At 59.2% G+C, this 14676-nt stretch overlaps 1 protein-coding gene and 1 long non-coding RNA gene across 3 annotated transcripts in view; one reads left to right on the forward strand and one right to left on the reverse strand.

Annotated features, from left to right (window-relative positions):
• Positions 1-4941, reverse strand: part of LOC308073061 — a 42618-nt gene extending 37677 nt beyond the window's left edge. Inside the window, exon 1 of one of the 2 annotated variants that reach the window (XR_013931881.1) lies at positions 4568-4941. This is a non-coding gene — a long non-coding RNA (uncharacterized lncRNA). Of the gene's footprint in view, positions 1-4280; positions 4537-4567 lie in introns of those variants that run through there. The other variant, XR_013931882.1, reaches the window with a different exon arrangement.
• A 727-nt stretch (positions 4942-5668) lies between these two features.
• On the forward strand, positions 5669-9890 carry FOXF1 (forkhead box F1). Its single transcript, XM_080410727.1, has 2 exons — positions 5669-6827; positions 8410-9890. Exons 1-2 carry the CDS (start codon positions 5768-5770, stop codon positions 8568-8570), a joined length of 1221 nt encoding a protein of 406 aa, XP_080266853.1. The 5' UTR covers positions 5669-5767; the 3' UTR covers positions 8571-9890.
• The last annotated feature ends 4786 nt before the right edge of the window (positions 9891-14676 follow it).

The following is a 14676-nucleotide window of genomic DNA, read 5'->3' on the forward strand; positions in this document are numbered from 1 at the left end:
CCGGGTGCTCGCACCCCCTCCTCCCTCGGAGCCGGGTGATGCTCCTGCCTCAGGAAGGACCGTGCTACACAAGGTTCTTTTTCCTCCGAGGAGCCCACCCGCAGCACCAGGGACCCACTGGGGGCTCCGCACGGTGGCAGAGACCGTGCGAATCCCCCCTGTCCCGGGGTTTTCCCCTTAGGGATCCCGCTGCCCGCACCCCCAGCCCGGGGTACCTCGCCGCAGCCGGGCGGGCCCCCACGTCCAGGCACTGCTGTGCCCCGGGACTGAGCACCGAGGGCCAGCACAGGGAGGCCAGATCCTTCCCCAGACCCGGCGGGTTTGTTTTTTCACATCTCTCCGCGATCTTTAGTAGACGAAGCCGCCAGATTGGCTGTTACTCAGCCCGGCAATATACCGTCCCCGCAGGGTTTAGTACCCGTGGAAGAAAATAATCCTTTTCTCCTTGATTTGGGCTATTCCGTTTTAACTTCTCGCACCTCTCCGTGCAGACGCGTTTTGCGTGATACCCCGAAACTAGGCGGCCGGGGGCCCTCGCCTGCCCGCCGCTAAAAATTACGCACACACACCGCTCCTCTAGCATCGGCACGTCGGTGCGATTTCGGCGGGGTTTTGGTTTAAATTCGGGAAGAAAACAACGAAAATGTTCAGTCAGCCTGGAAATAAGGCTGAGCCCCGGGGCAGCACCTCGCGCTCCCCGTCTGGAGGGGGCTCCCCGGCCCGGCTCGGCCCGGCCGGGCTTGTCGCTCCTGCAGCCGTCGGGGGCTGGAGGGGATTCCCGACCCCAAAAAGCTCAGCGGATCGAAATGTTTTTCCGACCTCGCTGTCCCCATTTCACCGCTAACCCGGGCTCTGGGGCTAGAAAAGCTGGAAATGGCTACTAATTTTATTTGCACGCCACACTGCTCTGCCAAGGAGCTGGGTGAGGGTGGGGGTGTGTGTTCATTCCCAAGGGTCCTCTTTGGGGTTCGGGGGCATCCCCAGCACCGGGCCCTGTCGCTGGAGGAGCCCCCAGGGAAGAAAACTTGTCCGAGAAAGCACGGATGTCTCAGCAATGCCAGCCTGGATTTACCTCTGGATTGACACCTGAATTTACGATTCGAGCTGTCTTTAAGGGCGAATTTGTTGAGGGATGGCCGGGAGCATCCCTTGCCTGGTCCCAGCTCTACTCCGGCTCAGCCCCGCTGTTTCTCCCGGTACCCAGGTCGCTCTGAATCCCAGTTAGTCCAAAAGCATCCCTCCCCCCTTCACCCCCCCGGGAAACCTATCCGTCCCTGAGCAGGGATGTAAATACTTTGATATGTTCAAGATCTCTGTGGGAAGCGATTGTGCCTAAGTGGTAGCGCTCGGAGCTTATTATCGCTGGAACCGATTTGTATTGCTGGGACTGCGTCCTGCCAGAAAACTCCCAAAAAATCCAGCGCTGAAAAGGGCTGTAAATTCCTGTGCTGCAATATTTCATCGAAGGACGTCATGGAAAATGTGGGCTGGGGGGGGTGGGGGAGCAGTCTCGGGACGGGCAGAGGGGGGAAAAGGGTGACAAGGGGGGGGACACGTGTAAGATTTTTCCTTTTTTTTCCCCCCTTTCTGACCAAAGCCTGAACTTCTGCCTGAGACACGACGGCTGACAGCCAGCCCGCACCTCCCCGCAGCCGCCTTAGGTGCTTCGGCAGCTCCGCTTCGCATCTGCTCCCGATTGCGGCTTCTTCTTCCCTAAAAGCTCCCGCAGGTCCCGCTCGGAGCCGGCGGCTGAGCTTTGCCCGCGGGGGGTGCCCGGGGGCCGGGGCTGGGCTCTGGCTGCCACCGGGAAAGGGCCCGTCTGCCACCGGGCACACGCACACGCGTGGGGCAAAGAGTTGCCGTGTGATGGACTCGCAAAAATGGTTTGGGGGTGCGTGTGTCCCCCCAGATCCCACTTCTCTCTCGGTCCGTTCACCCCCTGACACCCACCCACCCCCAAGCGCCTATGTCCCCAGCCTTGAGCCCCTCGCTTGAACGTACCCCCTCGGCCTTAAATAAACCTTTAGGGATCGTTTTGCTACGGATTTGGAGCCAGCGGCCACGGGGATGGTCGCGACTGAAAGAAAAAAAAGAAAGAAAGAAAAAACAACAAAAACCCCCCAAACAAACAAACAAAAAAAAGAGCCGAGGGAAAAGGGATGGTGCTGGGCAAGAGGGAGGCGGGGGGGTGGGGTGGGGGGGTGTCCTGCGGGTGGTGTTAATGCAAAGCAGGGGCAGCGGGGAGGGGGACATGAGGCGGTCACTCCCCTCGCCCTGGGTGGTCCGGGATCGCAGGAACACCCCGGCCCCTCTCCGAGCAGCACCCAGCCCGCCTATAACAATACCACCTATATACATTTCCATACTCGGATTACACCCGGCCTGGTTGCAAAGTTGACTTCACTTAAGCAATTAGCTAGTAAAAATACCTTCGGCGCAGGAAAAGGAAGAAAGCTCGGATTTGTCTATTTTTACACAAAACACTGCCGAGTTTCGGGGGGTGGGGGGTGGGGGGGTGGCGGTTGGGAAGCGTGGCGGGGCTCGGGGGTGGTCGCGGGGAATATGCGGGGCCAGGGCGGCAAAACGGGCTCCAAACTGTGCCAGGATTAGCAGGGCTAATTGCTCTAGATGATCTTTTATTGTCGTCTTCTCCTCATTTTTTTCCCCCTTCCCTGCATCTCTCCCCTGCCGGGGGTGGGGGGGGGGCAGTTAGGCCACCCAACCCCCCTTAACCCCAGGACAAGCGGGTCCCGTCCACCCGCACACCATCACCCCCCTCGAATATCAGGCACAGCACGGCTTCTCTTCCCCAAACTCGCCTTTCCCCGGTTCAGGGGCTCGGTGTAAAACCCTCCAACCTTCCTGCTATTCCCACGGCGAGGCCTATAAAACCCGCAGCGATATATTTCCATTTTTAACGTTTGCTGGCTATCATAAATATAGAGGAAACCAAACCTTCGCACTCCAAAAAGATACTGCGAGAGGGGGAAAGGGGCACTGGTGCAGGGGCTGGTTGTCTGTGAAGGGGAATGGTTTGATTTCCACGGAGAGGTTTTGGGTTTTGTGCTCGGAGATATTTTATTTCCAAGTGGAAACGCTGCCGGTGGCGACGGTTTTGAACGCGGGTTTTACAGGAGCTCTTTACGTTGTGTTTCGAGCTCATCCCCGGGTGTTTTGGGGACAGATCGGGAAGATTTCAGTCGCAGAGAGATGTAAAGCAAAGAAACCTACCCTTCTGGCGTCTTGGGGAGGGGGGGGATGCTCGGGGAATTCGATGCGGAGCAAAGCTCAGGGTCAGCGATGCCCTCCCTCCACAAAAATAAAAAGAAATACAGCGAGAAGCGGAGGATTTATTCTGCACCAGCTGCCCCGGAGCTGTAAGCAGCCAGGAAAGGTGATCGCTTTCCGAAAAAGCATTTTGGGTGTTTTTTTTTTCCCCCCGTTGACGAGCAGCCGCCCCGCTCCGCGCTCTGCTCCGCGGCCCCGGACGGGAGGGCGCAGCGGCCGCCACCTCCCCCGACAGCCCGGGCGGCCCGTTCTCCTCTTCCTCAAAGGAAAAGCTCCAGAAATAACTCCCCCACCCCCTCTCACCCCCTCCTCGGCTACCTGCCCCTGGTCTGGGGTTCGTCCAGGGCTCTTCTCTGCCTGTCCCTGTCCCCAAAGCCCCCCTCCCCCCCTTGCCCCGGGAACAGGAGGGCCGGTGCTTTCGGCAGGATTTATTTTTCGGAGAGGGGGCAGAGGATGGGAAAGGGAAAGAAAGACGGGGAGGAAGGAGAAAAAAAGGAGAAAAAGAAAAGCCCCTGATGTGGAATCCCTCTTGGTTGTATCACAGATGTGACAGGCGCCCCGGAGGCTGCTCACAACTGCTCGCGAATAACGCGGAGGGAGTTTGGAAACCCGATCGGTATCTATCTTTCTTTTAAAAGGTATTAAATTGTCATTAAAAACTTTAAAAGCAAATCTGGAAGACGGGGGGCTTGGGGGGTGTCCCCCGCTCGCTGTTTGTGCAGAGGGTGCAGGGGGCCGGACTCACAGCACTGCGCTGCGGCCTGCAGCGGGGCGGGGGCGGGGGGGGGGGGGAAGTTTTTCTTCTTTTCTTTTTTTTTCTTTTCTTTCCCCTTCCTTTCCCTCTTCCTTTCCCCAGTCTTGCAAGGGAGTACTCTGCGGCAGCCAGCAGCCCTGAAAGCTCCTGCAGCCGTGCAACCCGCCCTGCCGCCCCCCGGAGCGCAGGTTTCCACGCGCGGTTCACAAGAAGGTGACAAAGGTTTCAAACGACTTACCTTAAGTGACAGGTCTCCTGACGGGACGAGGTTCAAAAGGGTGTGTTTTTTGGGGGGGCAGGGTAAAGAAGGGGGTCTTTGCCTCCCTGCCTTCCTATTCTCCTTCCCCCCACCCCTTGTGCGTGCCCGTGGCACCCGCCGGAGCTGAGCACCAGGCTCCTAGGATTCAACTGCAAAACTTCAGCACAGATTTATATCCACCCCCCCGCTAAAAAAAAAAAAAAAAAAAAAAAAAAAAAAGCCCAAAACACACCCAGCCGAAAAAACAAACCGAAACACCAACCCACCCTCATCCCTAGAGCAGCCTCGGAGCAGGCGAGGGGTCCGACGCCTGCTCTCATCCCCGGCGCGGCGGCGCAGGCAGAAAAGGGCATTTCGAGCGGCAGCGGGAGTTTTCGCCGATTTCTTTTTATTAAAGCACCCCCGAGCCCGTGTTTACATTGCGCAGTATAAACATCCTGCCCGGGCCCGCCGAGCTTAAAAGAGAGCACGAAGAGGGGGTTTGAGGTGGGTGAAGCTCCGCGCTGCGCGGAGGCCGCGGCCGGGCAGCGCCTCCCGCCCCCGCCGCCCGCGGAAGTTGCGCTGCCCGCAGCCCGGGCCGCACCGCCCGGCCCTCCCCACCCCCCCGCCGTGGTTCTCAGCAGTAGGTGGCAGGGGGATGGGGGGGGGCTGCCCACGCGGCGCCGCGGTCACGCGTGGGACAGCCCCCCCCCGCCCCGTCCTGGGCAGGGATGCGGCCCCCGGGGCGGGTAGGGCGGCGTGGAAAGGGCTCTTTAAAAGCTGCCCACCAGCTGGGAGCGGGGAGCGGAGGGGGGCCGGGACAGGGCGGCGGAGGGGGCCGCCCGGGAGGGCGTGGGGGAGCGGGTCGGGGCGGGGATCTCCGCTCCGCTCTTACGTCTGTCAAGGAGCGGCAGACGCCGCTGCGAGAGATAAAGTACAAGGCGAGCGGCGGGGCCGGGGGCAGACTCGACAGCCACCGCGATGGGAAGCAGCTCCCCGCAGCACCGGCAGCGCCGGCCCAGCTAGAGCCGGGGCGGGGCGGGGGGGCACGGCGGCGGCGGAGCCCGGCCCGCCGAGGGGCAGCGGGGCAGGCGCAGGCGGCGGCCGCCGGCTTCTCTCTCGCAGCAGCCGAGCTCAGATCGCTTCCACCCGCCCCCCCATCCCGCCTCCCTGCGCACCCCCCTCCTCCCGACCCTCCGCCTCTCGCTCGCCTTCTGCAGCCGGGCTCGGATTTAGGGATAAAGTGGGAGGAGGAGGGAAAGCGGAGGGGGGGGGGGTTTGTCGTCGTCGCTTCCATTTGTTTATCCGCGGAGGGGTGAAGTCTCCCGGTGGAGAGAAACCCCGCCGGGGGGCCGGGAGGAGGCCGGGGGGGTGGGGGGGTGGGGGGTGAGCGGCGGCGAGCCCCCGGCAGCGTGGCCTTTTGGGGGGGCGCCTGGGGGAGGGTGGCGGAGGAGGGCCGGGGCTGGCCGCCGCGGACCTGGCCGTAGATGACTGCAGAAGCGCAGCAGGCTCTGTCCTCTCAGCCCCCTCCTCCTCCGGTGCAGAGCAGCTACGGCCCCATGTCCTCCGTGGCCGAGAAGCAGCCGCAGAGCTCGGCCATGGACGCCGCCTCCGCGGCGCCCGGCGGGGCGGCCGGCAGCGCTCCGGGCAGCGGCGGCGGCCCGGGCAGCGGCGGTCCCAAGGCGAAGAAGACTAACGCGGGGATCCGGCGGCCGGAGAAACCGCCTTATTCCTACATCGCCCTCATCGTCATGGCCATCCAGAGCTCGCCCTCCAAGCGGCTGACCCTCAGCGAGATCTACCAGTTCTTGCAGAGCCGCTTCCCCTTCTTCCGCGGCTCCTACCAGGGATGGAAAAACTCGGTGCGCCACAACCTCTCGCTCAACGAGTGCTTCATCAAGCTGCCCAAGGGGCTGGGCCGCCCGGGCAAGGGCCACTACTGGACCATCGACCCGGCCAGCGAGTTCATGTTCGAGGAGGGCTCCTTTCGCCGCCGGCCCCGCGGCTTCAGGAGGAAATGCCAGGCGCTGAAGCCCATGTACAGCATGATGAACGGGCTCAGCTTCAACCACCTCCCCGAGAGCTACGGCTTCCAGGGCTCGGCCGGCGGGCTCTCCTGCCCCCCCAACAGCCTCTCCCTCGAAGGGGGCTTGGGGATGATGAACGGGCATTTGTCCAGCAACGTGGAGGGGATGGGCCTGGCGGGACACTCCGTGCCCCACCTGCCCGCCAACGGTGGGCACTCCTACATGGGCAGCTGTACCGGCTCCTCGGCGGGGGAGTACCCGCACCACGAGAGCTCCGTGCCCGCCTCCCCGCTGCTCGCCGGCGGCGGCGTGATGGAGCCCCACTCGGTTTACTCCAGCTCGGCCTCGGCGTGGGCTCCCTCCGCCTCGGCGGCCTTGAACACGGGCGCATCCTACATCAAGCAGCAGCCCGTCTCGCCCTGCAACCCCACGGCCAACCCGCTCTCCTCCAGCCTTTCCACGCACTCCCTCGACCAGTCCTACCTGCACCAGAACAGCCACAACACCGCCGAGCTGCAAGGTAAGGCGCGGACACGCGTGGGACACACCGCGATGGCCGCGGACACGCGTGGGTCCCGGCCCAGCCGCTCCGTGGGCAGCGGCCGTGCGCTCCCCGGGAGGAGACCCCCGTTCCCCGCCTCCCCTCCCGGGGGCAACTGGGAGGCCGTCAGGGCTCGCCGCCGCTGCGGGGCTGGTGACCGCCGGACCGGGGCTCCGCTCCCCGGGGGCGGCTGCTCCGCCGCTGGGGCAGCCCTGGGCCTAGAGCCGGTGGGCTCCGGCAGGGCGGGAGCTGCGGGAAGTCGAGGCCCGGGGGGTCTCACGCCTCCGCCGGGACCCCGAGGGAGGAAAGGGGGAATGTCCGCTGTCCGCACCCCACGGCCCGCCGGCAACTCCGCTCGGGGTTGTGCTTTCCCGGCCCATCGCCCCCCCCCCGCCCTCCGCTCCTGCGGCTGTCGGTGGCCCGGGCCCCCCGCGCCCCCCAGCCCCGGCCCGGGGATGGAGCTGCCGGGGGTGGCCATGCCCCGGCTCTCGGAAGGGGGTCACGGTGCTTGGGCTGGGAGGAGGCCTGGGGAGGGCCGAGGGCAGCGCTGGGCTTCGTCCTGCCGCCCACGTTCACCTCGGGGCGCGGGGATAGCCCTGGGGGCCGTGGTGGGGCGAAGGGGCAGGTTTGGGGGGGTCCCTGCACGTCACCCCGGGCCTTTCGGGGGAGCGGGAAGCGCCTGGCAGAGGCGGGTGTGAAACGGAGCGTTAGCGGGGCAGAAATGGCAAAGCGAAGCGGGGCAGAAGCGTCAGGCGGGCCGGTGGGGAGCAGCCGAGCCCGGGCCCAGCACCGAGGCCGGCCGGGGGTCAGCACCCGCCGGCGGGCACCGTGCGGGCCCGGCTCCGGGGGAGCACGCCCGCATCCGCGGGAAACCGGAGGAAAAATCCCTCCCGAGGAGCCACCGGGCCCGCCCGCGGCCTTCACCGAAACGCTCCGGATTAACAGCGGAATTGCGGGCGGCGCAGTGGCGGCAGCGCGGGTCCCGGGCGAGCACCGCGCCCCGTCGCACCCGCGTTCACCTGGGGTTTGTGCCCCGGGGTGGCGGCGGCAGCAGCGGCAGCGGCCCCGCTCCGGTGCCGTTTGGGCCTCTCCGCCCGGGCTCTGCCGCCGGCCCCGCTGCACGAAGGCGCTTTCCCCCGCTCCGCACCCCGCGGACGTTGCGCCCGGGCGGAGGCGGTGGGAAAAGCACCGGGGACCTCCGGGGGCGCAGAACGGGCAGCAAAGCCCTAAACCCGGCGCGGCCGGACCCCGGCTGCTCGGAGCGCCCCTAGGCCGGCCAGGGAGCGCCCGCGGCCGCGGGGTTCTGCCACCGCACCTGTCCGCGCCCGTGGAGCCCCGGCGGTGCCCGGGTGCTTGTGTGCGTGCAAAAATACACCCAGCTCCGCGCTGACACCCGGGGGCCGCGGGGGCTGGGTGGGCTGGTTATTTATTTATTTATTTATTTATTTATTTTACCCCAGACGGCGGCTTTCTCTTTTCTCGCCCCCTCCGCGCTCAACCTCCTCTACTAAATGTAATTCCCATGGCTGACTATCTTCCCCCCCCCCCCCCCGTCCCGCAGGCATCCCGCGGTATCACTCCCAGTCTCCGAGCATGTGCGACAGAAAGGAATTCGTCTTCTCTTTCAACGCCATGGCCTCCTCCTCCATGCATTCAGCGGGCAGCGGCTCCTATTACCACCAACAAGTGACATACCAGGACATCAAGCCGTGCGTTATGTGATACGGGGCGGAAAAAACACCTCCTGGGGCCGGCAAGGCCTGACCCGGGCACCGAGCCCCCCCCCTCCAGGACCTTCTCGATGGAATGGGGGGGGTCTCTGCAGACTGGCTTTGTTCGGGAGGTATAGACAGGCGCCCCGGGGAGCGGCAGGGGACGTGGCGTGTGGCCCCGGGGCTGAGCCTGCCCGCAGCTGAGCATCGGCCGGGCCCGGCCGCCACCACGGGTCTGAGTCACCGACGGTCTCTGCCTTCTTCTGCTTCTTCGCTTGGGGCTGGGTTGAGAAGAAAGCAAAAGCAGCCCCCTCTCCGCCCTGAGAACCCTGACGGCGAGTTTGGGTGAAGAGTCTGACAACTGAGGTTTTGATGCTTCTTTAAAAAAGGTGGGGGGGGAAGATAAAATTAAATTACTAGTTCAGTTTTGTAATTGGCATTGAGCAGTGCCGCCATCACGGTTGGTAGGCGGACAGCCGGATCGGGCTGGGGATGGGGGGTGTGTGCTGGAAAGGACCCCGACCCCAAAGCCGGCGCATCCTGCGCCCGCGGTCCCCTCCGCGCTGCACCGCGAGCAGGAGCAGGCCCGACATCGGGGTCCCCCGCCCCAGGCCCGTCGGTCCCATCTCACTTCGAGCCCCTTCTTAGGAGAAATTTTTTTGTTTTGTTGGGGTTTTTTTTGTTGGTTTGTTTTTTTTTTTTTTTTCCGGCAAACACCCAGGGGGCAGAAAACTGTCAGAGGGATTTTTTTTCTTTTAGCTATTAATTTTTTTTTTTTTGCCTGCATAAAGACTGCAGGATCAGACCCTATGCAGAGAGAATAAGGCACTTTGACAAGAGACAGCCATGCTCATTCTGTTATTTATTCTACATATTTTTTTTGTTGTTGCTAATAATCGAGACACGAGTAGTCTCAGTTGATCAGTATTAAATCGGTGAATCTCTGTTGGCAATATTTGCCATATAGATTTTTTTTTTTAGTTAACCTTTGTAAATTTTAAACCGATCATGGTCTCTGTAAAGACAATCCTCCATATGTTTTTATAGAAATATATATATAATGAAGGATTATTCCCCTCCCTCCCCTTTCTATGGTTTTTTTTTCGCCCTGCCTTTGTACAGTTCGGTGACACCTATTTTAATTCTTTCTGCACTGTATAAAATTGTAATTATGGGGGTATTTTTTTCGCCCTGCCCTTTTGTGTACGTTTTGTCCCCAAAGGAAAAAAAAAATCGAACCGAAATAAAACATGTATGTTATTTGTACATGGGCTTCACGATTGTATGAGCATCAAATAAACGAGCATGCGGTGTAACACGCGTAATTATATCTGAGGAGTGTGTGAACTCCGCCGAGCTGCGCGGAGCGCTCCGCACTGCGCGGGACGCCCGGCCCGGCCCCGCAAACCTCCCGCGATCGGTGCCTCAGTTCCCTGCCTCGGTGCAGGCTCCAAAGGGCCCTTCTTGGGGTTCGGCTGCGGCTTCCGAGGGGTCCTCCCGCGCCGGGGATATTTAAAATGCGGGTAACGAAAGGAGGAGGGAAGAAAAACCGGAGGCGGTTTTTATTTTTATCTTTTTACGGTTATTATTATTTCACGTTGTTCCCCCCAAGGAGAAAGCGAAAGGCGGTGTTTCACGGCTCTTTGCCTGTTTCTTGGAGAAAATACAGCGGGGACGGAGCCTGCGCCTCCTTTTCTCCCCCCCACCCCGGGAGGGACACGGGCATTTTTGGGGCAGCCCGAGCCGCGCATCCCCGCGGATCCCCGCCGTGCTCCACCCGTGGAACCTCCGCTGAGAACGGCACGGCGCTGCGAGTTCCCGCGGCTCCTTCCCCTGCGTGAAAGATAATAATAATAATAAAAATTAAGCAGATCATCTCCTGCACCATCACCATCCCATGCTGTGGGATAAATGCAGCGAGGGGACAGCAGGCAGCGGGGACTGGAAAAAAAAATAGTTTTTTCCTTGCAAAGTTTGGGTTTATTTGATCTAAATGAGGGTACCACCATATCCAGGAAATTTTGCTTTAACCCATGGGCCAGTATATCTATATCACCACTCATACTATGAATATACACATACAAACCAGCAGGTGAATTAATCTGATTAGTTGGCTGTGTATTTCTGTCTTTATATAGGGAAATTAGGTTACTGTACACTAATTAGCCCAGCTGTGTGTGATCAGCTTAATTAAAAGCAAAGTTAGCTGGTAACAACAACAACTTAATTATTCTTTTAATTTAAGCAGGTGGGAAAGGCTTTAACAGAGTTGGTGGAGGCCTCTCTTAGAGAGTATTTTTGTTGTTGTTTTGGGGTTCTTTTGGGGGGGAGGAGAGGGGTTTGTTTTTTTGTTTTTTTTGTGTTTTGTTTTTTTTTTTTTTTTGAGAGTTGGTCTGTAGTGGCAAGCAGCCTGCAGTATTTATGGGGGTTTCCTTGTTTTTATGCCTTTACGGGTGGATTTTGTTTTCCATCGTCTGCGCTGCTGCCCGTCCCCGTTGGAGGTGAGCCGTGTTGTTGCCATCCTTTCCATATACCAGCTGAGGACTGAGGGTTTTGCTCCTGAAGCACATAACTGCGCTAGGTGTGGCTGAGATAAAGGCCCAGGGTTAGGAGTTCAGTGTTTGCCAAGTGGTTCTTCCTTCCTTGAAATCTTGCTGTTGCTCCTAAGGCTCGTTTTCATCCTTCAGATTAATTTTGGACTTGCTCGTTTGTGTGCAGGACTGGTGCCTTCACAGCCTGGTCTCCGCCAGGCTGGAAAGGGCAGAGCAGGTACCTTGCAAGCCTGAGGTCCAGCTTGAAGGGGGTTGATATCTGGTCCCCAACAAAGGTGTACATGATTTATTTTCCTCCCTCCCATCGGTTCCTAAACCTGGAAAAACAGAGCCACCGCATACCACGGACGCCACATATTCCTCAAGCCAGTGAGCGCAGTCTAAACAGACAGCTCTCCATCTCAGACACCTCCACCAGGGAGGAGAGGATGAAACCCCGCAGGCTCCTGCCCCCAGCCCTTCTGCACAAGACAAACTTGATTTTTCCCCCTGCATGTATTGTCCCAGAGGATGGCAAAACCCCCAGCCGCTATCACAAACGGTGCCTTTATGCAGGCTCCGCGCCTGTGTTTGCAGGGTTGGTTTGGGCTCTGGTGGGAGGCGAGGAGAGAAGCCTGCTCAGAAATGCTGTTGGAGCCCTGTAACAGGAGATGAGACATGGGTTTGCTCAGAAATGTGGTATTTGCTCACGTAACGGCCCAGATCTGAGCGTGGTCAGCTGCTGTGGCTGCGTTGGGTACCAGCAACCCGCTCGCTGCTCCTCGGCACCCACTTCCCAGTCTGTGGGTGCTACACCCCCACCTTTTCCTTGGGGCTTTGGATTTCTCCTGGAGGAAAGGTCTCATTGCAGATGCAGGCCCATGAGTTTTCTACAGGGATGAGATTTTGAAGCATGACGAGAAACAGGGCCTGGTGTCTCCAGCTGGGTTTGATGCAAAGCGAACCCCTGGCTCAGGGGACCAGGGGTTCACAGGCGAGCTGTGCCCCGGCCGTGCCCTGCCATGGCCAGGAGCTGGGGACCTCGACCCTTCCCTCTGCTCCTCCTGGCACGTCCACCACCCTCGCAGGGCCACCACGCATCTGCCGCCACCCTGTCACCCTCCCCCCAGCTTGTGTCCCCAGGCATGTGGATGAGGGGCGCATGGATGGTCCCGCGTGGGGACACGCTTGAGGGGCGTGGGGTCACGCAGGGACCCCAGAGCAGGAGCGCCCACCGCTGTGACAGGAGAGACGGGGCTGGGCCCCCCCGGGGGGACACGCACATCGCCGGGGGGCGTCGGGGCGGTCTGCGGGTCGTTTTTTGGGGGCAGCATCCTGGCAGGGATGCCGGGGGGGGGGCTCTCGGGGCGGGGCCGGGGGGACCCCGCAGGGGGAGCGGGGCCGGGGTGGGGGGCGCCCCGGCAGGGGGCGGGCGGTGCCGTTCCCGTGGCGGCAGCGCCACCTGGTGTCGGGGACCGGAACCACCGCCCCCCCCGCGCCTCGCCCCCGCTCCCCGCCCCGCCGCGGGTTCCCCCAATTTGGGCTTAAGACCTGGCCGGTTCTGGGGATTTCTGACCTTTTCTCCAAGGGTTGGGTGTTAAAGGTTTGCTTTATTTTACTTTTTTTTTTTCTTTTTGCCCCCCCCTTCCCTCCGCCCCCGGCTTCTGGCATCCGGAGCTCTAAAGGTGAACGTTCCTTTATCACACCTTCAGATGTAGCATCGTGATAGTGGTGGCTGAACATGCCACACCAAACTGGTTTATGGGATGCTTCTGATCAGTGCCCGGGAGGGACAGAGGGGGCTATTTGGCATGGCATAGCATGAAGTAGCCCATAAATGCCGACACTCGGCCCATGATGCTCTCAGGTGGGGTTGGTTACCCAGAGTAGCAGAAAACTGGGTACCCTGGAGCCTTAACTGAGGGGAACAGACACCTTGAATCTTAAACAGGATTTGGAAGGCCAAGTTCTGATTTTGGTACCAACTTGTTAGCAGGCAAAGGCTCAGATCCATCAGAACAATTGGATGCCTGATTTCTCCCTCAAAACCAGGAGTCTGGGACTTGTGTACAACAGGGCATCTGAGCCACAGTTCTTGTCACTTTTGAAAAGGGGACTTGGATTTCTATGTCACTGAAAAACTTTTGGAAGACCACACCTGAACATCTGTTCCCTTTTCATGCATATTTACGAGCGTAGCTGCTGCCTGACACTGATCTCCTCAGGACAAGACAGTGCTGGGGTGCTCCTGTGGGCTTTGCATTTGCAGATCCCTGCCAAGAAGTCTTTGTCACTGGGAGCCATCCTTGGGGATAAAATATCTGATGCAGGTGAGTGTGACTGGCCAAAGGAGACCCCCCCCAACCCCCCGATGAGCAGGAGGTGCCCTGGGCACTAGCAGCAGCTCTGCAATCAGGGGCTGATGTTATTCATAGAAACAATTACCAGATCAGATCAGCGAGGGAAGGCCCACAGCTCAGGGTTTTTTAAGTAACTTGCACCGTCAGTATCCATCCTACCCGATAAGAGCTTAACATCAGAATATTGCTGAGGAAAGACAACGCAACGAATAAACCTTACTGTTACTGAGCTTCTGGGTTGGGGATTTGTCTGTTTGCACAGTTTTGCAAAAAGCTCTTTGAGACCAATTCCCATGATCAATAGTTGCTCTGATCCATCAAACTTCTAATAAATGTTTTAACTCCAATCTTAAAAATGAGCTAAATTTTTGCAAGGGAGATGCAGATCCTTCAGCAAATGTCACTGAGGTGAATCACTTTGTCATAAACATGAATTTCCTCTTCTCGGACACTTCTCACAGGTCTTCTGAGAGATCCCAGGAAGCCTGCAGGCCACTGGTACAAGCAGCAAAGAGCAAATGACAATTCTAGAGGACAAAGCATCTCTACCTGATCATGGAAAGAGATGCGGGGACACTGGCAGTGCCACTTTACTTCAGTGGCTCTTACATGGGTGTGAACGTGTGAGCCTGAACATAGGCGTTTCTTTACTTAAAGCAGCAGGAGTTGAAAAACCCAAAGTGGTGCAAAAAGGCAGTTCTGCGGCTCAGCCCAGCCTCAGGCTAATTACTGAAAAAATAAGCAAACACACCTGGGAAAGCAGGATGACATGGCCTGGAAAGTTTTGCAGGGACTTACAGTACCAAGAGTTCACTTGCCATAGCAATGGTGTTCCTCTGTGGTCAAGAAAAGCCGCTGCAGACCAGCTACCCGAGCAATCGCCGCCTTCAGAGAGATGGAAACACTATGCTGCAGAGTCTGAGCAGTGCAGGTGCCTGGAAACACTCCGAAAACATGATATCCCTCTGGAAAAATGTAAGTGTTACTCTTGTCTGACTAATTATTCACTTAAAAATACTAAGGAGTGGCAGCAATGGATACACTAATGCCTAGAAACGTAGAAGCTTTTGCAGCATTTCATGTTTCCCTTCTTTCTGTGCCCCCTTTTTTCTTCTCCCACTAACGATCCCATATGTTTGCCTTATTCCTTAAAGGGAGAAAGTCACCCTGGTCTAGCTCCATGTGCTCCTGCATGGGATGGCTGGACTGTAACACATGTATGTGA

Source organism: Falco punctatus (assembly GCF_963210335.1).
Source record: "Falco punctatus genome assembly, chromosome: 14".
Lineage (NCBI taxonomy): Eukaryota > Metazoa > Chordata > Aves > Falconiformes > Falconidae > Falco > Falco punctatus.